This window comes from Mirounga angustirostris, unplaced genomic scaffold (genome assembly GCF_029215605.1).
Source record: "Mirounga angustirostris isolate CCGP_5_RB_7025 unplaced genomic scaffold, mMirAng1.0.hap1 SCAF_13, whole genome shotgun sequence".
Lineage (NCBI taxonomy): Eukaryota > Metazoa > Chordata > Mammalia > Carnivora > Phocidae > Mirounga > Mirounga angustirostris.
The window spans coordinates 27,325,317-27,351,515 of NW_026991721.1; the positions used below are offsets into that span (position 1 = coordinate 27,325,317).

Sequence of the window (26,199 nt, forward strand, 5' to 3'; positions counted from 1 at the left end):
CTCTGAAAAGGCCTCAATGTACCACATTCCCAGGCCTAGTAGGGAAGCTTGCAAAAGCCTACCTGAATCAAATAAGCATGAATAATCTATTTTAGCAGACTGGCCATGGGGAGAGAGAAAGAAAGAGAGACTTTTCGCTTCTTTTAAGTTTGAGTTAATAAATTTATTAGTGCACTGAAGGTTCTTGAAGTCTTGAGCACTCAGAGAAATATGCTAAATTGCCAAGAAGCAAAGTATGCTTTTTAAGTTGCCGTCTCTATTAATGTTTCTAATTATAATATTAATGTGATAGAAATCTCAGATTTGGGATGAATCAAGGCAGAAAATTGATTTCATGCTGTGACAGTTTACATATAGAACACAAATAATTCATTAAAATGTAAGAATAAATTTGGAAGCTTTTCTTATTACAATTAAGTTATTAATTTTTTTTAGAAATTAAGATTAAATATGGCAACTAAAATCTTCACCAGGTAGACAATACAAATTTTATTAATGTTGAAAAGCTTAATCCTTCAATAAAAATGAAAATGGAAAAATAAATATACCCTTACAGGAAAAACAATTTTGTAAGGTTTTTTTTCTACCCCAAACACAAAGCATTAAAATATAATCAGATTTTTAAAAATCCTGTGAAATCTTTTGAGGCTTAGAATTATAAAACAAAGACTTCAAATATTTCCTCTGAAAAAAGATAACTAAATGCTTTAAGTCTGATAATACTCTATGAAAAAACTGTCAATTCCACAAAAGACACATTAAAAAAATCAAAATATCATCAATAACTAGTCGGTTTTACTCAGTTTGATAAGAACATGTTGCTTTAGTTTTACATTAAAAAACTTCTGTTTCACAGTCACAGACTAACCTTTACCTTTGTCAACTGTGGAACAGAGAATAATGGAATGGTTCAGTTAAAATTTACTATGATAAGGAAAAATTAATTCTGATTGGAGGCCAGAAAGAGCACAGAACAATAAAACAATACCATCTCTACCTTCAGTATGTTAGAAAGAAACAAAACTTTCAGACAAAAGCTGCACCACAAATAAACAGTCTAAATAAGACATTTTCTTATTATTGTTATCATTTCTTGTTTCTCAGTACGGCATAACAGAAGCAAAAACCCAAATGGTTAACTAACCACTTTGAGCCTCAGTTTAACCACCAATAATAACTACTTTGTTAGGCTGTTGTGAAAATCTAATGCAATACTGGCAATGAATACTCTGTAATTGTAAAGCACTACATAAATGGTATTAATTATTATTGTATCATGATTCACTAGAGAATCAGAAGATCTATCACTATCCTTTGTAATTACACTACCTCATTCGAAAAATGGTATTTGTTGTCACCTGCAATATGCACACATCAATCAGAAGGACTACTGTGGCTGAACCACTAAGACAGAAAGCCAAAGTGTAATGAGGATTTAATATAATAAAGTTCTAATACACTACCATGAAGTGCTGGAGCCATTGTAGGCTTTGGTAATAGAACTATACACAATATTGAAGAAATCAGGTCTCAGAATATGTTGTAAGCTACCAATTGTTGGGGTGAAAAGGGAATAGGATTTGATGATTGGATAGGGAAAAAAAGAGCAGACCCACCTAAGAGAGAAAATCAAAATCACAGGCCAAGGGAAGGGGGCCTTTGTAAAACAACACACCTCTCTAACTAGAAGCAGCACTGCATTGTACTTTACTGAACTACTCTTACTGACTTAGGTGTGCGTATTCCTATCCTTGTTTGCATTCCCTAAGTGGGAATGTGACTACACTCTTGGGAACTGGTGGCAACTTATAGTAAAAGGTATTTCTGATAAATGACATAGCTAGTTTTGGACTACTTGTTTAATCTTTACTCATAACAGTTTTAACCATATTTTGTCCCAGGTAGAACACAGAAAACCCAGGGTTTTGTTGTTTTTAAACTAATAATGGCAAAGTAAAATCTGGATTTATAAAGTAGATGATAGCTGAAGTCTATCAGTCTTGACAAATCCTCATATATAAATTTCTGTGACACGCAAATATACATGCTGGTGACATTTCAAAGAAAAGCAAAGAAGTCAGAAGATTCTATTTTGTAAACTTGACAGAGCTCACTTATAAATACTAATAAACTTAAATTTGACCACTGACGGTAAATTCAAAATAAGCTATTATTTTATTTGTATTAATTAATGCAACTTAACTCAGTTTTGCATTTAATTCACATACTATATAATTCATTCACTCATATATTCAACAAATAACTATTGAGCAGCCACTATATGCCAGTAAAACAAGATATTCAAAATCCCTTTCTTTCATTGAGCTTGCAGCCTAGTAGGAGGAGATAGATGATATCTGGTAGGTGACGATAAGTGCCCTGAAGAAAAATAAGACAGTGAAAGGAGATGAGAGGGACAGAGTGGTTTTATTTTTTTGTAGAGAGTGAGAAAAGAATACATTCCCGATTAAGTGATATTTTAGCGGAGAACTCAAGAAAATGGGAGAGTAAGTCATCTGGGAAAGATCATTGTAAGAAGAGTATGGGGTTTATGTGTTAATATGTGGCCACTGAGAAACTTACTTCCATAGAGAAAATCAAAACAACTGCAGGCACACCACACTCTAGAAAGAAGAGTGGAATAAGGACTATTCACTTATATGTAAAGGGGCCAGGAATAGCACTCGGAATTATAATATATAAAGAAACAATATAAGAAACAAAGATATATATATATAAGATAAATATAAGAAACAAAGTTTGCCCCAACTTTAAATAGATTTTGTAACAAGCAGTAAAAAATAAAAGGCTTAAAGTTTGTTATTTGAATCTTCATTGACAATTTCACCTGAAGAATGTTAGTGACCAGTGAGAAAACTAAAACATAGCTGAGATTAGAGTGAAAATAAAGTAAATGCAAGATGCAAGTGATTTATATAACCTACAACTAGACTGGCATATTGTCTCTACGAGAAAGCTAAATTTAACTTAGAACTTCTGTTCATTATTGACTCTTTCAGAACATACCAGTAGAAAAATTAGAATATAGTCTCTCTTTACCAAAGAATCACCATTAAGTCAGGAATTTAAATGAAACTGCCAGCTCAAAGACATGAATGAAGTTCTTTGCCATTAGGGTTCTCAAGTACTAGTCCGACATTCCTTGTCTGCTTTAATCTCTATCACTCTACTCACATTTTCCTAAGCAGAATAACTCCATTTATTCTGGCCTCATACCCAGTTCTCAATCACATCCAAGCTAGGCTATGCCTGCAACAACTGACTACACAGAGCTTCCCTCTATTTTTTAATACACATGTAATGATATTCTACTGTACACATATACTGTAATTTACTTAACCAAGTGCTTCCTGATGGACATTCACTTTATTTCTAATCTTTTGTTCTTAAAAATATGCTATATAAATAGATCATATATTCATTTTACATATGATTAAATATATTCATGACGTAAATCCCCAAAAGGATCAAAGGGTATGTGTTTATTGTAATTCTGAAGGATACTACCAAAACACCCTCTGCAGAAATTGTACGTATTTACATTTCCACCAGCAAAGTATGAAAGTACTAGTTTCCCCACACCCTTGCTAATTTAGTGTCTCACCAGACATTTTAGGTTATTGACAACCTGTAAGAGAAAACTGGCAGGTCAGTGCATTTAAAAAAAAAAATATTTTATTTATTTATTTGACAGAGAGAGAGGGAGACACAAGCAGGGGGAGTGGAAGAGGGAGAAGCTCCCTGCTCAGCAGGGAGCCCAATGTGGGGCTCGATCCCAGGACCCTGAGACCATGATCTGAGCTGAAGACAGACGCTTAACCGATTGAACCACCCAGGCGCCCCTGTCAGTGTAGTTTTAATTTGCATTTCTCTTATTGTAACTGAAATTGGGCATGTGTGTTTGTATGTTTAAGGGCCATCTAAATTTCCTTTACATATTTCCACCCATTTTAAAAATTGGATTGGTAGACCATTCCTTATTCATTTTATAAGTTCTTTGTATATAAGGAAATTTTATTCCTTATTCTATCAGTAGCAAATATCCTTGCTTCAGTCTGTAGTTTGTTCACAGTCATTTAAATCATGCTTAAAAATCTTATTATTCAAATAGCTTTCCCATCTAAATTAGAACAATTTATCACTGCTTAATATGTACCTATTATACCACAGTTTATACTTAATAAACAGGTGACACTCAGTATTTGCAGATTGTATAAGTGTATAAATACATTTATCACACACCAAATATTTATTATTGGGCATTTATATAGACGTTGGAGATATGAGAGAAAATAAAACAGGCTCTCTGCCCTCAGAGAATTCTGTCTGATGAAGAAAAGAGTTATAGCAACAATTACCTATAAAATAATGTTAGAAGTACTTTAAAATACATGAAGTGCTAGGGACACAAAAATAAGAAACTAGATAATTATGTATGAAAAGCTGTCAGAGTAGTAATATTTGCACTTGGAGAAGGCTGAACTGGTGAATAAGAAAGTGAAAAGCATTACCAGCAGAAATATAAGCAATTTACAAGGAGCAACTCTCATAGGATGGGTGGATATAGTATTTCATACTCACACAGGAGGAGATTAAAAAGTAGACTTGGATTAGGTTGTATAGATCTTATATACAATCTCAAGAAGTTTGTATTTCATACTGCAGGCTTATAATTACAAATAGGTTTCATCTCACATACTAACTCTCACATATTAGCTGGTAGTAACCTCCCAGAATATTGCAGAGAATTCTAAGGCGTTGTCTAGGCTTGGCAGAAGGGTTCTATGATTGTCAGTCGGCCATGCATTTAGGAGGAGGCAGTGGAAACAATATACCAAATTAGGCATTTACAGTTAAGGAGTGTTACAAACATATCTGTCCTTGGGGAAGGTAACAGTGATGTCACTGTAGAAGACGGAAGGGTAGGCTATGGGTATTGTGTCTTATTCAGATTAGAATTTCTCTCTTTTCTACCAATATGATGTCTGGTAGTCATTAAAGTGTTCTGAAAAATGAATAAGTAAACAATCAAATAAAGGAGCTAATAAATGAACAGAGCCTTCTCCAGGAGCAAAGTTCATAAGCTTTAGTGGGCAGATTTACTGACATTTGTTTTCTCAGAAATTTTCCCTTCACTTCTTGTCTCTTAGTATATCCTGGACAGATGAGGTTATCAGATAGCTGAGTTTGAAAATATAATGATAGCAAATGTATAGGAATAAAAACAGTAATTCCAAAGAACTACCACTTAGGCTGATTATTTATAGGTAACCAAGCTGGATAGAAATAGCTTAATGAGTTCACTTTTTCTGGCTTGCAACCTTAGAATAAAAGATTCTATATGGAAATTATGGAAGAAGTGAAATCTATTTTGGTAATTAAAAAATTTGCCATAATTTTATTTTTTAAGAAATGTCATCTTGGGCGCCTGGGTGGCTCAGTCGGTTGAGCGACTGCTTTCGGCTCAGGTCATGATCCCAGGGTCCTGGGATCGAGTCCCACATCGGCTCCCTGCTCTGCGGGGAGCCTGCCTCTCCCTCTCCCACTCCCCCTGCTTGTGTTCCCTCTCTCGCTGTGTCTCTCTCTCTCAAATAAATAAATAAAATCTTAAAAAAAAAAAAATGTCATCTTGATAAAATACAAATAAAATATCAAGTTATTTCAATAAGAAAATACATATTGTAGTGCATTTTAAAAGTAACAGGTATACCATAAAAGATTCTATAAAATGAAAACAAATACATTTGCAAATTTTAGAAATAATTTATATGTAGACTTGCCTCTATCTTGGGTAGTAACTGGTAACGCCAAGCTATTTTCATCTTAATGTTAGAGTCTGGTGTTTGAGGATTACATACATCTTTATCAAAGTCTTTTTTATAATTATCATCAAGTAATGGTGCAGGAAGTTCCTAAGAAAACAGAATGACACATTATTGAACATCTGTGATTAAAAAATGCGACAATTTTCTTAAATCATTACATTAGCAATATTAGAACTTTCCAAGACCTTGATTCCTCAAAACTGATCGAAGCATTCAGTCATGACAATATGGCTATTTCTAAAACAGAGGAAAATGGTATATATAATAGTGTGAAGTTTTTTTAGCAATGAACTATAATTTAAAGAAAATATTCAAATTTTTATACTATCAAAAACCAAATGTTATTGCAACAAGAGTTATGATCTCTCTCTATATAAATATACACACACTTTAGCAAAGTCTGGAATTAGCATTTATGTATTAAATGTAATTACTGTTATGTCTGCTGCAAGGTAAAAATAAGGCATGTGTGCAATCTGTTTACTGGTTTGTGATACTAGAATTCAAAAAACTCATTCACCTAAATAATCAGTGAAGTAACAACAAGACATTTATTTTGCCCTTATCAAATGTTAGTTTTGTACCTGCAAGCCTATGTCTCTTCTTTTAACAACGGAAATAGAATTTAAAATCTCATTAAGTAAAGAAACACTGAAGTCCAATTTTATCTTTTCTTTTCTGGAAGCTGACCCAGGGAGTAGCTATAAAAAACACATGGAAAATATGTGTGTGTGTGTGTGTGTGTGTGTGTGTGTGTGTGTGTAGAGGAACTACAGAAAGAATGCAAAGAAAAAGTACTTAAGTTTCTTGGAGAATTACTGTCTTTTATATTAGCAAAAATCATAAAGATAATATGGGGTGCTGGATTAGTAAACATAATCTTGTGCTATGACATAAATTAGTCTAAACTGCAAGTTTTACTTTGCAAAATCAAATTTATTTATGCTTAGAACCATGTCAGCTGGAAAATACATTAACCATCATATATTTTAGTTATCTACTAAAAGGCCTCCAAACAGAACCACACTTTAATTTATGTTGGTATCAGAAACTAGTTATATCATTTAAACTCTGAACCCATCATTACCAGCAAAGCATTAGTATCTTACAAAATATAAAATAACTTATGTTTCCAATGGAAATAAATATTTGTGAGGCATATGGTACAATACAGTATAGTGGTTATGAGTTTGAATTCTACAACCAGATTGTTTAGGTCCAAATCTTGACTTTACACACTAATAGCTGTGTCTGTGGTTACCTTGACCACATATGGGACCTCTCTGTCTCTACTCATCATCTGAAAAACAGAGATAACAGCATTCATTTCATTGGGTTTCTGTAAGGAATAAATGAGTAAAAAATGTGAAATGCAAAGAATGGTGTTTGCTGCATGTTAAGCACTTAATAAACATTTGATTATAGGAATTTAGTCAAATAACTGCCTTAACTTAATACTCAGAGGCATATATTTTGAGTTGACAATAGTAGGCAATGTATTGAATCATTATATTGTACACCTAAAACCAATAAAACATTGCATGTTAATTATACTTGAATTAAAAAAAAAAAGGAAATATCCAGTGCAGAATGCAGAAAACAGGAATCCAACAGTCTTCTTGAGTTGAAGAGACAAGCTAGCAGTTCAAGGAGGCCATGTGGCAAAATACAGGGGAAGAGAGGAGCTCAGTGAAAGAGCTCCAGAGATCTGTAGAGGCAATTTTTTTTTTTTAAGATTTTATTTATTTATTTGTCAGAGAGAGAGCACAAGCAGGGGGAGCGGCAGGCAAAGGGAGAAGCAGGCTCCCTGCTGAGCAAGGAGACGATATGGGACTCGATCCCAGGACCCTGGGAACATGACCTGAGCCGAAGGCAGACACTCAACCAACTGAGCCACCCAGGTGTTCCTGTAGAGGCATCTCTTGAGTACTGAGCAGCACATGGACATAAGGAAACTACCCAAAACTGGTGAGAGAACCACTCAAAAGGAGCAAGGTGAACAATTTCTACAGCTTACAAAGAACCAGAAAAAGTCCATGGTCTCATCAACCAGAGTGGAGAAACCTTGTAATTCATGGAGCATTAAGTAGTGAGGCAAAATCAGCCCCAGAAAAAAATCTGCTCTGATTCCACCTGACAAAGCTTAAAAGTAAGCCTCATAGTGATCAAACGGTTTCCAAGTAACTTTATTGAATCCCAGAAATGAACTCAAGAATGTTTGCAGGAATGTAAAATATCCAGCACTCCACATGTTAAAATTCACAATATCTGGAGCCAATAAAAAAAAAATACCAGGCATGAAAAAGAACAGGAAAATATGACCTATAATAAGGAGATGCAGCAATGATACAAATATAGTTAGACTAAGACAAAAATCAATTATAATTATAGTCCATGTGTTCAATAAAGATTGACCATATAGAGATAGGAAAGACATATTTTTAGAAGACCCAATGAACCTCTAGAGATGAACACTTCAACATCTGAGATTTTAAAAACACACTGGATAGAAGGAACAGCAGATTAGACATTGCAGGAAAAAAAGATTAATAAGCTTCAAGACATAGCAATAGAAATAATTTAAAAATATATAGCTATGACAAAGGTATAAAATTTTTAAAAATTACAAAATCAAACTTCCCTACAATAATTAAACAACATTCCCAGCATAAACTTGTGTATATACATGGATATGCTGACAAAATACTTCGATTAAAAATAGTAGATATTAAAATACTATTAATACTTGAAAAATTAACATTTTACTTTATAAAACAAAAATGAAGTAAAATTGAAAGAATTGTTGAACTGATCAATGATTCTTTACTTTGAGAGAGATTATTTCCTGACACATTCTCTTCTAAAATTAGAAATGTGATTATGAAGCATATTAAGATGTTGGAGTCACTATGCTCCTTTTTATGGGTTTCAGTTTTCAATGAAATCAGTTTCTCTTTCCTTCTCTCCTATAAAAAATGAGGAAATTAGCATGTAGCACTTTCTCCCAGCCCCAGGTTTAGTTTTTTCCCCTATTATTTTTACATTGTCAAGGTTTATAGAATTGCATTCTTGTCTGCACCACACAGAGTTATTTAGTTTTAGGGTTTTGTTGAAATGGATTCACCATGGGTGATTTTACCACAGTTCCGCCATTCTTGAGTTTTTAAAAAATTGATACCTGCGCTCATTTAACAGTGCCAAGAAGGTACCAGGGATGAAGCAGTGAGCAAAATAAACCAAGTCTCTGCTTTTACGGAGGTATATTCTAGAAGGGTAGTGATATAAACTTGAAAAAAAAAAAGAGGAAAGGAATACAGAGTAATGGGAAATGTTTACTTTACATAAGGTAGTCAATGAAGCTCTCTGTGAGGAAGTAAATACATGGATCATATTTTCAAATACTTTTTTATTCAACCAATACATTGGTTGTATATATTTCATAATATTTTTATTAGCTTAGAAGTTGGTAGACGTTGCTGTTGTACTGTCTTTGGACAGGGAATGATGCTGTGAAGTCTGAAGCCTTCCACTCATGTAGGTGATCTGCTTTTTTTCTGCCCAAATGAGTGAATAATTCTTCATCTTTGCAGTTTAATAGCTTAAATGGGTTATATCTATATCTATTGCTTTGTATTATTTCTCCCCTGTAACACTGAATGTCCCTTTTAAGCGGAAGATCTCAATTTCTAATAAAATTTTTTGTGTCTGAGGTTTAAAATTATTTTTCTGTTCTACACTGAACTAGAATATATCCTTATTGATATAAATATCATGTGTATCATTGACAGTTGTAAAACGTCATACAGTGAACAATTTAAACATTAGATGAATAAATGTTTTCCTGTTTTCTAGACCAGCCCTGACTAACAGAAATTTCAGTGATGTTGGAAATGTTCTATACCTGTCCTGTTCAATACACTAGCTACTAGCTACTTAAATTTAATTTTATTAAATATTTTCCACACTGTAATTATATTCTCACTTACTGTTTTAACCTCATTTCTCTAACTGCACTGTGACTATTGCAAGTCTTTTTAATACTGGGTAATACTATTTAAGTCAATTCGTATTTTTAATTCTGCAATTATCCTTTTTATCTACTCATGTTTTCTTAAATCTCATTTTTGTGATATTTTATTGAACTCTTGTTCTCTTTTTTTGTTTTGAACTCATGTTCTTATTAAACTCTTCTATAAATCTTTTATGAAGGAATTTCCTTCTGTTCTTGGATTATGTTTTCTTCCAGACTGAGTTTTTCCCTCTAGCTAAAGTTTGAGAGCTGAGTATTTTGATATTCACCTATTTTTCTGTACCTTCATGTTAGGAGAGCTTAGGCAAAATTAAATGCAATCTTCATTAGAAGACTTGGACTCTTTATTTTCTTATGAGATTTCATGAAATGCCAACTTCCTGTGTTCGCATCAGTTGATTCAGTGAGTATTTTATTCTTGTTTAGGGAATGATATATTATTAGGTTTTAGATTATATACCCAATTCAGTGTTGTTTCTGAAACATTTGCTTTAGTTTGAGACCATTAGCCCTAATTATCTTTTTAAGATTACGATAATTCTTTGGTTTCTAGGTGTGAGGATGAAGAACATTGAATGGTGACTTTTATTTGGACATGGACTTTATAAATTTATGGCATTGGGTTGGACTCTGACTCTTGTTCTGTTCGGTAAAACTGAATTTTTGGAATATTTTAAATTACTTTTTGTTTGGTAATGTATGAGAGTCTATGATACAAATTTAGTACCCTGATATCTTAACCCCAAACACAATATTCAATAATTCTAAAGTAATCTTTAGGAAAATTTCAACTAGAAATAGAGTAGGGAAATATATACCTACAACCCTGCCATCAGAGAACTAATTGAAAATTCTGTTTAGAACATTTCAAACATATAAAAACTGTCTTCTTAATATATATTGGTCGAGGGGCATCATTTTACAACTTAATTAAATCTATAAATTATAAATTATTTTAAATGATTGATTCTCAACTATTTTCCTGCCTTTATACATTTGCAAAGATAATGTAATTCTGTCAAAATATATATATATATATATATGTGTATACACACACACACACACACACACATATATATTTATTTATTTATTTTAGAGACAGAGCATGCGGGGGTTAGGGGCAGAGAGAGACAGACAGAGAGAATCCCAAGCAGACTCCACACAGATAGCGGAGCCTGAGGTGGGGCTCAATCTCAGAACCCTGAGATCATGACCTGAGCTGAAACCAGGAGTCAGACATTTGGCTGACTGTATCACCCAGATGTCCCCCATCAGTATTTTTTATTGTCTTGTGGGAGAAAGGATAAAATCTTTGTAATGTTAAAAAAAAAAAAGTTTGAAGATTCTGATATTCTTAACCTTTTCTCCTGCTCCACAGCCTTATCGTCAGGGTGAAGAAGCACTGATTTTATTTCTGAAATGAGGAAATAAACAAAAATTTAAATAAGATGTTATAGGGGCGCCTGGGTGGGTCAGTCGTTAAGCGTCTGCCTTCGGCTCAGGTCATGATCCCAGGGTCCTGGGATTGAGCCCCGCATCGGGCTCCCTGCTCAGCGGGGAGCCTGCTTCTCCCTCTGCCACTCCCCCTGCTTGTGTTTCCTCTCTCACTGTGTCTCTCTCTCTGTCAAATAAATAAATAAAATCTTAAAAAATAAATGTTATAAAACCTTAAATTTAATGAATTTATATCTACCTTGCAAAATCTATTTATTTTAGACATGTGTAATTGTTTTTCCTCAATTGTCTTTTCTGCGTTAAAAATACTAGATATCAATTAAAACATCTGAATTAGTTTTATTAATCAGTTTTTAACATTTTTAAAAAACTTTTTATTTTTAATTTTTTTATAAGTAGGCTCCATGCCCAGTGTGAAGCCCAAAGAGGGGCTTGAACTCACGACCATGAGATCAAGACCTGAGCTGAGATCAAGAGTTGGACACTCAACCAACTAAGCCACCCAGGTGCCCTTGTTAAGTTATTAAGATATAGAATTATTTACAAAAACCACTGGTCTACAATTATGTTACTCAATACAATAGCCTCAATCCACATGTGGCTATTTAAATTTAAGTTTTTATTAATTAAAATTAAGCAAAATGATAAATTCAGTGCCTCAATTGCCAGATTGCTCAGTAGTCATGTGTGGCTAATAGCTACCCTATTGGTGGTGCAGGTAGAGAACATTTCTGACATCACAGAAAATTTTATTACTTAGTGCAGGTCTAGAAAATGGGAAAATGTATGTATTTATTCATCTAACAATTTAAACTGTTTACTGTGTAACTGTCAATGACACACTTTACAGTTATATCAACTAGGATTTTAAAGAAACATCACAACTTAACTGTTTAAAATTAAAACCAGATTTTTCAGTACCTAAAAAAGTTGTATGCCTCCCTGTCCTTCCGACACTGTCCTTTATCTTATATCACCTACAAAAAAAATTGTAACACTATTTTTTCACTATATTCTTTCAACTTAGAAAAATTGTACCCTAGAGGGATGAGTTAAATAGGTGACGGAGATTAAGAAGTGCACTTGTTATGATGAGCACTGGGTGATGCATGCAAGTGTTGAATCACTATACTGTACATCTGAAACTAACATACTCCTGTATGTTAACTAACTGGAATTAATATAAAAACTTTAAAGAAAGAACCATCTCTTCACCATAAAAAAAAAGGTACCCAACTATCACTTTAAAAATCAATATTTATTGGACAGCAATTGATTTTAAAAGTGGTAAATGTTCAACAAAGAAAATTATAAGATAAAGAAACATATAAAAAAGTAAACAATTACCTATTAACCTACCACCTAGGAATAATAACTGAACATATTCAAGTATTTCCCTCCAGTCTTTTAAAAAATATATGTATGTATTCTACAAAATGCATATTGCCTGTTATGCATATGATAATGTATATTATTTGTATTCTACATTTAAAAAAAAAGATTTATGTATTTGAGAGAGAGAGAATGTGAGAGCACTTGGCGGGGAAGGGCAGAGGGAGAGAGAAACTTAAGCAAACTCTGAGCTGAGCGTGAAGCCAGAACCCGGGCTGGATCTTAACGACCCTGAGATCACAACCTGAGCAGAAACCAAGAGTCAGCTGCTTAAGCAACTGCGCCACCCAGGCACCCCTACATTCTACATTTTTAACATGATATTGTGAGCATTCTCACATTTCAAAAATAAGATCTTCAATGGCTGTATAATATTAAATTACATGACTTAGTTAAAATTCAGTTTATTATTTCCTTATTGTTGGACCTTTAGGTTGTTTGCAGTCTGAGAATGCTATGATAAATGTTTATAACATAAGGCCTTGCATCTCAAATTATTATTTTTCTATGGGATATATAAAACACATAGAAAATAATAAAGAATAAGATAATAAATATAAACACGAGTTTCTACCACTTGGCTTTAACAAATCCTAACAACTGGCATACCTGCAGAAAAGACCAGTAATTTCAGCAAGCAAGGAGCAACACACCTGTGTCAAAGTAGAAGGATTGGGTGAAAATCTTTAAAAAGATCCCTCAGATCCCCTATTTTCCACTAACAGCCAGGATACTATTCCTCCCCAACTGTGTAAGACAAATGGATAGGTCAAATCAGACAAACTGGAAGTAGGAACACGATAGAGGGCAGGAGTGACACATCATATTGAAGACAGGGTAACTTTATTGAAAGTTTTCATACAGAAGAGTGAGATACCCCCAAACCCCCAACACATGCACATAGTTGGCTCCCACTGCTAGGCTCTGACAAGGCCAGAAGCCATTCGTAAGCAGAACAGGCAGGAGATCAGGAGGTTAAAGGAGCCCTCCCTAGAGAAATTGATAAAATTTAGGGAAAAGGCCTTTAGAGAGATATCACTAGCTAAACTTACAGTAAACCTATCAGATCACAAGTTATGTGTCCAAATACACAGTACTTCTAACTAGCCTTCTAGTCCCTTATTCTTCAATATTAAAAGACAGCCAAGAATTATCAGATATTTGAAATAAGCATCTAATATGGAATTCAAAGACCAAGACAAATGAGCAGGAAACAGAAACAATGCCAGAAACAAATAAAAACTTCAAAAAGAATAAAAAGTAGTATCCATTATATGAGATGGTGTGTAAAAAAACACTTCAGTAAAAGGAAACAATCAGAAAAAAACCTGAGTTTCTTCTAAAAATGTAATCGAAGATTAAAAAAAAATGACCAGAAGTTCTAGAAGATCAAGTTGGTCAAATCTCTCAGAATAAAGGAACAATAATGATAATAATGACAGCAACGATAATTAAAAACAAAACAAAACATAATAGTTAACGTTTTAAAGTGTTTTCCAACTGCCAGGCATTATTCTAATTACTTTATACAATTAACATATTTAATCTTTAAACAATCTTAAGAAGTAAGCACTATTATTAAGACCATTTTATAGATGAAGACATTGGAGCATAAAGGTTAAGTTGTTGAAGGCCACAAAGTAAGTAAATGGCAGAACAAGGATTTATAATGGATAGTCTTATTCTATCACTCTTTTTTTTTTTTAAAAGATTGATTTATTTTAGAGAGAGAGATAGAGAAAGAGCGTGAGTGTGGGGGAAGGGGCAAAGGGAGAGGGAGAGAGAATCCTCAAGCAAACTCCCCACTGAGCGCGGAGCCTGACACAGGGCTCCATCCCAGGACACAGAGATCATGACCTAAGCTGAAATCAAGATTCCTGGCTGCTTAACCGACTGAGCCACCCAGGTGCCCCTATTACTCAGTTTCTTAACCATTATGCTATACTATCTCTTAAAAAGATAGAAAATGAGAGAGAAAAGAAAATATTTAGAGAATTAGTCCAGGAGGTTGACACCACAAAAGGATTTCTTAGAGAAACAGAGACAATAGAGGAAAATATCAAAGAAATAATCTAAGAGAAATTTCTCAAAATGAAAAATGGGAGCTATAGATTTAAAATCCTGAGTATTCAAACTATGAATGAAAATAGACATACACTAAAACATAGAATTCTGACACTTCAGAACAAGAGGGGAAAAAGGAAAATACTGAAAAGCTTCCAGGATCTGGACTTTTCAGAGAGGAAGTTATGTTCAGCCTACTATTCTATATTTTACCGAAGTAATGTTAAATTTGAGAATGAAATTAAGACAATTTCAGACATGCAAAGTTCAAAATCTCTACCCCTCACACCTCTATCTCCATTCACTCTCAAGTCACTAGAGGATATACTCCACTACCAGCAAAGTCAGAGCAGTTGTTAGGATGATGAAGGAAAGTGCCAGAATAATAACTGTGTAGGTCTGCCTAGAGAACAAGTAGTCCAGTTGGAGTAGAAGGATGGAGGACTCTAGGGAGAGGATGCTTAAACACATTAAGAGTCATCTACAAGCCAGGAAGAGTCCTCCACAGGAACTAAATTGGCCAGCACCTTGATCTTGGACTTCCCAGCCTCCAGAACTGTAAGAAAATAATTTCAATAGTTTAAGCCAGTCTATAGTGTTCTGTTATGGTAGCCCAAGCTTACTAAGACAGATTTTAGTACAAAAAATGGGGTTCTGTTGTAAGAAATACTTAAAAATTTTGAAGTGGCTTTGAAATTGGGTAATGGGTAGAGGCTGAAAGAGTTCTTGCATGCTAGAAATATGGATGTTAAGGGAGATTCCAATAAGTCTCCAATGGAAATCAGAAACACATTATTAGAAACTAGAGGACAGGAACTCCTTGCTATAAAGTGGCAAAGAATTTGGCTGAACTGTGTTCTAGAATTCTGTGGAAGGTACAACTTATGAGCAATAAAACTGAGTAGCTGAGATTTCCTTTTTTTTTTTTTCCAAAGATTTTATTTATTTAACAGAGAGAGACATAGCGAGAGCAGGAACACAAGCAGGGGGAGTGGGAGAGGGAGAAGCAGGCTTCCCGCAGAGCGGGAAGCCCGATATGGGACTCGATCCCAGGACCCTGGGATCATGACCTGAGCCGAAGGCAGACGCTTAACGACTGAGCCACCCAGGCACCCGAGATTTCTTTTCTTTTAATTTAAATTCAATTAGCCAACATATAGTACATCATTAGTTTCAGATGTAGTGTTCGATGATTCATCAGTTGCATGTAACACCCAGTGCTTATCACATCACGTGCCCTCCTTAATGACCATCACCCAACTATCCCCCTTCCCTCCAGCAACCCTCAGTTTGTTTCCTATAGTTGAGGGTCTCTCGTGGTTTTTCTCCCTCTCTGATGACTTTCCCATTCAGTTTTCCCTCCCTAGCTGAGAAGATTTCTAAACAAAGCTTTTAAGGTGTGACTTGGTTCCTTCTGACTGCTTACAGTAATATGCAAAAGGAGAGAGATGAATTAAACAAGGAATTGTTAAGCAAAAAGAACTAGAGCTTGAAGATTCAGAAAATTCTCAGCCTATATTATATTGTAAAAAATGAAAAAGCTTGTTCTGGAGAGAACACTTAAGGGTATGGCTGAACAACCATTTGATAAAGAGATCCTGGGTGTGACTCATGGACTTAACCAGTCATCTCAGCAGAAGCCAGGAATAGAGATATTATACCAGCAGAAACACTGCCAGTTTGAACTACAGACAAAGCAGGATGGAATTAAGGAAGGCAGTTGGACTTCTTGGATTTTACAGGCTTGACCACTGAACAATTTGGCTTCAAATATGAGCTATCCTGCAAAAAACAAGGGTAGAAAAGATCCCAAAGGTGATTGAGAGATGATCTGGTTGCCACTCCTACCGCAGGTGCAGACCCACCAGCCTGGGGGGTGGGGGTGGGGGGGTATGGCTGCCTCAATCTTGGTTTCAAAGGGCGAGACTGTGGCCCAACCAAGTCATGTGCGTGGTGTCCTGTCCAGCTGAAGGGGCGTGATGCTGTCACCCCAATAGGCCTAGAAGGCAGAGCTTGGAACCAAAGAAGTTTATGGAACCAAAGAAGTTTATTCATGAGCCTTAAGATCTAATGGAAATTTGCCTTGATAGATTTTGGACTTGCTTAGAATCTATCACCCCTTCCTTCTTTCTGATTTCTCCCTTTTGGAATGAGAATGTCTTTCCTATGCCTATTCTATATTGTACTTAGAAGCCCATAATTTGTCTGGTTTGACAGGTTCACAGGTTCATAGCTGGAGAGGAATTTTACCTCAGAATGGACCATGCCTCAAGTCTTATCCATACCTGATTAAGATGACAATTAGATGAGACTTTAGACTTACAGTTGATGATGGAATGAGCTAAGACTTTGGGGCTATTAGGCTGGAATGACGTGAATTTGAGGGGAAAGACACAAACATTCAGTCCATAACATAGTTTATGGCACATAGCAGACATTCAGTAAATGTTTGATGGAGAAAGAAATGATGGCTAGCAAATCTCTATTTTTCAGTCATTCCCCCAATTTCTGAGCCTAGAGTTTTACCTGCCTTCTGGATATTCTATTTGAATGTTCAACTGCATGTCAAACTCAAAGTATACTCAATCAGGTTATCATCTTTCATTTTTTTTTCTCCCTTTCTCTCAGCTCCTCCACCTACTTACTTTCTCTACAACTATTTTCTCATTCATTCCAAACTAGCTAATTCCTCTCCTGCCTCCTGGCAGAATCTATCCATAGAACTCTCAGCCAACTCTTTAAATTGCTCACAAAGAAGATAAAACTGTCCTTTGAACTTTATTTCATATTATTGTCTTACAAAGTGGACAATGTGTGCTTACTCAGGAAGTCCTAAGATTTCTACCTCCAAGTCCTTAGGACTGCTGTTTCCTTTGCTTAAAGTGGTAACTTGTATATGTGGGTATCTAATAAAATTCACTTGATAGAAGTGAAAGTATAATTTATCTTAGCAGTGGTTACAAACTAACTCATTAAAAACAAAAATTTCTTTAAAATAACATAAAATGAACAAAGGAAATAAGTTCATAACAATATAGAGAGGAGATGGTATGAGCAAACCATGATCAATGAATTTGACAATAGCAACAGAAACTATCAAAAACAGAGGGAAAAATAACTGTAGAAGAAAAAGAACAATTCTAGCCAACTTTTTCATATAAACTGCCAAGCTGAATTTAAAATTTATATGGAAATGCAAAAGCTATATAATAGACATAACAACTATGCAAAGGAAGAAAGTTGGAGGACTTAAAAATACCTGATTTCAAGACATTATAAAAACAGATGATGAAGTCCATATAAGATAGACACATGGGTCAATGGAACAGAAACGAAAGTTGTAAAAGAGACCCACATGTTTATTTGATTTTCTACATAAATGCCAAGGCAATTTGATAGGGAAAGGAGGACAACAAATTCTCAGAAAACAATAAAGGAAAAAACCTTAGTGATATGGGGGCATTCTAGGGATCAACAAACTGGCCTGTGGGCCTGTTTTTGGAAATAAAGTTTTATTGGAATTTGCTTAAGAGCTATTTATGGCTGCTTTATTGTTACAATAGTAGAATCAAGTAGTTACAACAGAGACCATATGGCCTGCAAAGCCAAAAACATTTACTATGTAGCCCTTTAAAGAAAAGTTTGCAAATATTTCTTAAATAGGACAAAAATATAGCATGAAATATAAAATAAAAAATTGAGGCACTGGACTTCATAAAAGTAAAAAAATTAATGCTTTTCAAAAGACACTGCTAAGAAAGAGGCAAGCCATAGGCTGGGAAAAAATATTTGCCAAACATATGTTTGATAAAGGATTTGTATCCAGAATATAAAAAGAACACTTATAAATCAATGGTAAGAATACAATCATATAAAAAATGGACAAGAATTGAACAGACACTTCATCCAAAGATACATGGGTGGCAAACAAACACATGAAAAGATGCTCAACACCATTAGTGATTAGTAAAATGCAAGTTAAAAGCACAATGAGATACCATTATACGCACACTAGAATTGTTAAAATTTAAAAAATGACAACACCAAATGTTAAAAAGGAAAAAAGGCAATTGGAATTCTTATACACTCCTGGTAGGAATGCAAAATTGCACAGCAACTTTAGAAAAGTTTGGAAATTTCTTAAAAAATTGAGCATTTACTTTCAATATGACCCAGCAACTCATCTCCTGGGTATTTACTTAAGAGAAATAACAACATATGTCCACACAGAGATGTGTAGATGGATGTTCATAGCAACTTCATTTAATAGTCAAAAAGTAGAAACCACTCAAATGTCCATCAACTAATGAATGGCTAATAAAAGCAATAAAAGGAATCAATTCTATTGATACACATAGAAACATGGTTAATCTGAAAAGTATGCTAAATCAAAGAAGCCAGATACAAAATACTATATACCACATGATCCCATACATATGAAATTATAGGAAAGGCAAACTATGGAGATGGTAAACAGATTAGAGGTTGCCAGGGGCCAAGTGGTAGGCAGAAGAGATTGACTGCAAACAGGCACATTTCTGAGGGGTCATAGAAATGTTCTGTGTTATGATTGTGGTGGTTACACAACTGTATACATTTATTATGACTTAATTGAATTGTACATAAAATTGGTAAATTCTATTATATATAAACTATATGCCAATAAAGCTAATGAAAAAAACCATAAGCATAAAACAAACATGGTTGATTATGTATACATATATGTATGTATTGTTTGTTTGGAAGAATTCACACCAAACCCCTAATAGCAGTTAACTCCTCTGAGGGTGGAAGAAGGGGGTTAAATGGAATTTGGGGCATGTGAGTTGCACTTTATTTGTGATGTAACTTGTAGAAAAGAGAATGTATACTAACTGTGAATTATTTAATCAAAATTTAATTTAAAAAAAATCAAAGTTTTTAAACATTTATGGAGCAGATGACATGGTTTTCAAACTGGCAAGATATATGAAGAATTAAACCAGTTGAATGGAAAAAAGACCCATTAAACAGATTGTCATGCCCTTTCATAATTTGATGGGTAAGGGTAAAAGCCTGAAAGCTTTAAAAGGGGGGTTAATACACTACTTACAAATGAAAAAGAAATACATTAGCATCAGATACAGCAACCCTGGATTTTAGAAAACAATGGAACAGTGTCTTCAAAGTATGAGGAAAACTGTTATTGAAATTTCTGTTGAGGGGGTGCCTGGGTGGCTCAGTTGGTTAAGTGTCTGCTTTCAGCTCAGGTCATGATCCCGGGGTCCTGGGATACAGTCCTGCATCGCATCGGTCTCCCTGCTCAGTAGGGAGTCTGCTTCTTCTTCTCCCTCTGCTCCTCCCCCCAACTAGTGCATGCTCTCTCTCTCTCTCTCAAATAAATAAATAAAACCTTTAAAAAAAAGAAAGAAATTTCCATTGAGGAGAATTACCTATTAAGTGTAAGCACAAAGTACAGTCATTTTTTAGAAAGTATATAATATTTCAAAAGCTTACCAACCACAAACCTTTTTTTTTTTTTAATATTTTATTGGTTTATTTGAGAGAGACAGAGATAGTGAGAGAGAGCACGAGCCAGAAGGAGAGGGAGAAGCAGGCTCCCTGCTGAGCAAGGAGCCAGATGTGGGGCTCGATCCCAGGATCCTGGGATCATGACCTGAGCTGAAGGCAGCCGCTTAACTGACTGAGCCACCCAGGTGTCCAACCACAAACCTTTTTTAAAAAAGTATTTGAGGATGTAATTCAGCCATTAAAAAAAGGAATCCAAAAAGAGGTAGAAATCATAAAAAATAAAAAACTGGTAATGCCTTAATAATAAAATGAAGACTTATTTATCTTCTCTCAACCAGAAAATAAAAAGGTAATTTTATTTTACATATCCGTAGAATGGATGTCATCAAAAATACAAGAGCTAAAAGTTGGTGAGGATTTGGAGAAAAGGGAACCACTGTGCACTGCTGGTGAAAATGTAAATTGGTACAGCTACAATGGAAAATATGGAGGTTCTTCAAAATGTTAAAACGGAACTACCATATGAGCCAGCAATTCCACTTCTGAAAGTATATATCAGAAAGAAAGAAAGTCACCATCTTTGAGGCATATCTGCACCCCCATGTTCCCTGCAGCATTCTTTACAATAGCCAACACATGGAAACAACCTAAGTGTCCACTGACAGATGAATAATGAAAATGTGGTATATATACACAATGGAATAGTATTTGACAATAAAAAAAGAAGGGAAATCCTGCCATTTGTGACAACATGGATAAATCTTGTGAGTATTATGCTAAGTGAAGTAAGTCAGATAGAGAAAGGCAAATAATGTATGATCTCGGGGCGCCTGGGTGGCTCAGTTGTTAAGCATCTGTCTTCGGCTCGGGTCATGGTCCCAGCATCCTGGGATTGAGCCCCACATCGGGCTCCCTGCTCCACAGGAAGCCTGCTTCTCCCTCTCCCACTCCCCCTGCTTGTGTTCCCTCTCTCGCTGTGTCTCTCTCTTTCTATGTCAAATAAATAAATAAGATCTTAAAAAAAAAAATTTAATAATGTATGATCTCACTTATATGTGGAATCTAAGAAACCAAACTCGTAAAAAGAGAGAACAGGTTGGTAGTTGCCAGAAGTGAGGGTGGGGAAATGGGTGACAGTGGCCAAAAGGTACAAACTTCTAATTATAAGATAAATAAGTCCTGAGGATGTAATGTATAGCATAGGGACTAGAGTTAACAATACTGTGCTGCTGGGGCACCTGGCTGGCTCACGGGGTTGTGAGTTTGAACCACATGTTGTTGCAGAGATTACTTAAATAAATAAAATTAAAAAAAAATACTGTATTGTATATTTGAAAGTTGCTAAGGAGTAGATCTTAAAATTCTCATCACAAGGAAAAAAACACTTGTAATAAGTGAGGTGATGTGGTGGATGTTAGCTAAACTTATCATAGTAGTAATGTTGTAATATATACATATATCAAATCATTATTTTGTACACACATTAAAGTAATACAATGTTATATGTCAATTCTATCTTAATAAAACTGGGGGAAAAAAGAAATGCTGGTAAAAAATAAAAAGCAGAACAAGAACATGAAGGGCTAAACATGAAGAAAAGGAAGGAACTAAAAATGTGACATGAGATTAAGGAACTGAGGGAATGTAAGAAATGATTCCTTTCCTCTTCTAGAAGTTCAGTTTAGTGATATAAGATGGCATTTCCTTTCCAAAGGGTCCAATTATATGATCTGGTTCAGTAAAATATTTATCTAATTTGAAATTTTAAATGTTATGTTTCAACTTGTAAAATAAACTTATGAACAGAGTATTAAAGATTCAATTATAGTTACAGAATTTGAGTTGTAATAATTGATAATGTGCAAGTAAGTTAGAGATTAACAGGCTGAAGGGAGGAAAAGAGATGGCAAAAGGTAGTTGTGATAACTTTATCTTATATACTGGAATTAATAGTATAATCTAAAATGGATGGATCAAAAAATGAAAGGTAAAGAGTGTAATTTACAATTATAACAGTAACCATTGGAATAACTAAAAATAATCAAATACAAATCAATGTTGGGGACTTTTCATACAGGAAGACTGGAACTGTAGATTATAGACGGTGGGGTGGGGAGAATTTTACTTTTCACTTTAATTCCTTTATTATTGCTTAAATTTTTTGCTATCATCTGCATTATTTTTTGTAATAAAGTATATCTCTGAAAATTTAAAATTCAAATGTGTGATAAAAATAAGTATTCAATCCCAGATGCAGTGAAAGAGTTCCTGAGGAAAGAATGTATTTTTAAAATTGCAAACAACTATATTAATCAGTTTTATTCATTTATTTTTTAATATTTTATTTATTTATTTGAGAGAGTGAGCGAAAGAGAGAGAGAGAGGACGAGCGGGGGGAGGGTCAGAGGAAGAAGCAGACTCCCCGCTGAGCAGGGAGCCCCACACGGGACTTGATCCCAGGACCCTGGGATCATGACCCAAGCCCAAGGCAGTGGTTTAACCAACTGAGCTGCCAGGCGCCCCTATTAATCAGTTTTAATATTACCTAAATAGGGCTGATAGATTCTGAAAAATAAAGGAAAATTTCCTTAATTTTCTTGCAGTATAATAAGGTTATTTACTTTGTAAAGGACGAAAGTACTTCTTTAGAAGAACATGATTATTGGATTACTTCCCCTTATTTTATTGTTAGTATTTCAAAAAGATAAGAAAAAATTTCAAACTCTAGGGGCGCCTGGGTGGCTCAGTTGTTAAGCGAGTGCCTTTGGCTCAGGTCATGATCCCAGGGTCCTGGGATCGAGCCCCACATCGGGCTCCCTGCTCAGTGGGAAGCCTGCTTCTCCCTCTCCCACTCCCCCTGCTTGTGTTCCCTCTCTGGCTGTCTCTCTCTCTGTCAAATAAATTAATAAAATCTTAAAAAAAAAAATTTCAAATTCTAGAAAAACATATATCAAACAAATGTCCAGTTCCTGATTGCTCAGCTTTAATATCTCCTAATAACAGGAGAAAGAATGTTCTTTTTTTTCTTAACATTATTTCTCTCCTGGTAGAATATTTCCCAAATGAGCAAGATAACACTTGTGTATGCATGATACTGCTGAATAAAATGTATGTTAAGAAATACATTTTAAGAAGCATAAGTTAAGTTCCAACTTCACTGGGACACAGAAATATTCCCAAGAAAACATCAACACATTAAAAATGGGGATTATTTTTAAATTGGTATCATTATAGTAAACAAGGACAATTAAGATTTGTGATAACTGGGTTTCTGGGAAGTGGGAAATTCAAACACACCAAAACCCAGGTTCAAAACTGAGGTACAGGAGTGCCTGGTGGCTCAGTCGGTTAAGCGGCTGCCTTTGGCTCAGGTCATAATCCCAGGGTCCTGGGATCGAGCCCTGCATCGAGCTCCCTGCTCGGCGGAGAGCCTGCTTCTCCCTCTCCCTCTGTCTGCCGCTCTGCCTACTTATGCTCTCCCTCTCTCTGTTAAATAAATAAATAAAAATCTTAAAAAAAACCCACAAAACTGAGGTATATATTTACTGTATTTCATTGATTCTCTTTTTTTTTTTCATGTTATTATTTCTGAAATCGGGATACATTTTTCAGTTGATATTCTACCAAGTAGATATAAAGTTATCATTGTCTGCATATATAAGAAACTGGTCGTTATTCTTGGTGTGTAAGTGGACATATGTAATTCTTCAATATCTTGGCCAAGAATCCATATATGGCTCAGTTAAGGAAGAATATGAGTTCTGGTTTTCCAGAAAACTTCCACTGATAACTTGTTGGGGAAATAAAGTCATCTGCAACAATACTTGCACAATGGATGTCAGTCATCGTTTTATTTTTTCCCAAGAATTATTTATCTTAGAGAGAGAGTGAGCGAGCATGCGTGTGAGGGAGCGTGGGGTCAGGCGGAAGAGGGAAAGGGAGAGAATCTCAAGCAGACTCTGTGCTGAGTGCAGAGCCTGACATGGGGCTCAATTTCATGACCCTGAGATCATGACCGGATCTGAAATCGAGAGTCAGATGCTTAACTGACTGAGCCACCCAGTTACGCCTGTATGTCATTGTTTTAGAATAAAATCTAGGTGCAAGAGTGGAGCGTCTTTTAAGAAATGCCACATCATCAGTGTTCTTGATGACACAGAGAACAGTATGTGAAAAAACATGAATTGTGAAAAACCGGTGATGGTGAACGACTATAAATCAGAAAGCAATTCATTACAGTAATAATATGAATGTGAAGTTTTATAAGTAAGTTACATATTTTGCTTATCTTTTTTTTGTACAAGTATGGTATGATTTTAAAAAATATAAATGCCTAAGAAATCTTAAAAATAATTAAATAAAAATCCTAAATTAAAAGACAACATTGTGTTTTAGTTTATTTGGCAGTGTTTTTGTCAGTGGTACATAAAATAGTGCTGCATCTTGTGGTCAGTGGCTTCTCAGATTTGATAAAATATGCTATTTCTTTAGTAAATGGACCAAAATTCCTTTAGTGTCTCTGTTTTTAAGCATTCCATCAATAAATAAAGAATTGTTAACACAACATGGTGTGAATAAATGTTATGCTAGTAATCTACCTAGCTAGACCTATGTGAACACTTGGTTACTTTGATTTGTATCATTCTTTTGGCTGGAAATCTGAACAAAAATAGAAAATAAAAAAACTGACGCAAATTAAGAGTCAGTTGTATGGTTTTTAAGTGTTGTGAAGTCAAGAACTCAATCCAGGGGCGCCTGGGTGGCTCAGGTGGTTAAGTGTCTGCCTTCGGCTCAGGTCATGATCTCAAGTCCTGGGATCAAGTCCCTTTCATGTCTGGCTCCCTGCTCTGTGGGGAGTCTGCTTTCTCCCTCTGGCTCTGCCCTCCCCCACCCTTCGTGTGTGCTCTCTCTCTCTCTAATAAATAATCTTAAAAAAAAAAAAAAAGAACTCAATCCTAAGGCAACAGTGTTAGATAGTCCTATATAATTCTCTGACAAAAAAATTCCATTATATGAAAATTCAGTCTTAAATGGTTTCAATACTGCTATTCAGGATTCAAGTGAAAACGAATTACTTAAAGATATACCAAAACTGGTATTTTGGGAGAAAAAAATATTCTGATTTTTTTTTTTTTAATAAGCTCCATGCCCAACATGGGGCTTAAACTCATGACCCAAGATCAAGAGTCACATACTCCACCGACTAAGCCAGCCAGGCACCCTGATACTTTTGTCTTTCAATATTCAGAAATTTGCTCTGTAAGAATTTGTATTCAGTACGTTGTTATATTTGTAAGCCCTATATTTTTTGAAGTGTGCCATCACCTAACCTGCTCATTGTGACTCCTTGACCCTATCAGAGATGATGATTGCTATAATCCATATTTTTGTTGCGATGTCTGTATCTAATCAAACAAAAAACAATTAATGTTTGGATAAAATCTGTCTTACAAGAGAATGCTAGTAGTAAGCTCTTAAATATTAAATGATTACAGCTGTAACAGATCACAGATCAAGGTCCTTCCTTGTATTTTTGAAAGTCCCCAGTCTTTTGATTTCTTACCCAGTGCACCAACAGAACACATTTCATGGTTGTTATACCCTTGTTTCCTAAAAGTAAAATATCAGGTTTTGGGTTCTTTTATGCAGTATGGTGCTTACAGTGCCCATATATTTGGTAGCAAGGATCAGGAATAAGTAAAAATAAAAAGCAGGCTTCATAAGGTCTATACAGAAGATACAATGAAAAGTATAAAATTTCTCTCTCTTAATCAGATGAATCATTTTGGAAAATTAACATGAAAAGGAAAGTGGCACTACCTTTGGACAAAAACAACTGCTTATTCTACTTAAACCTATATGAAACCAAATTATTATAAACTTCCAATACCAAAATATACT

The 26,199-nt window shown here is 34.9% G+C and overlaps 1 protein-coding gene across 3 annotated transcripts in view; it reads right to left on the bottom strand.

Moving 5' to 3' along the window:
• The window catches only part of ELP4 (elongator acetyltransferase complex subunit 4), a 247,613-nt gene that overhangs the window by 181,135 nt on the left and 40,279 nt on the right, over positions 1–26,199 (bottom strand). For all 3 annotated transcript variants that reach the window (XM_054512002.2, XM_045893961.3, XM_054512003.2), the window contains exon 4: positions 5,802–5,933. In XM_054512002.2, the coding sequence (XP_054367977.1) occupies positions 5,802–5,933 (132 nt within the window). The remainder of the gene's footprint in view (positions 1–5,801; positions 5,934–26,199) is intronic.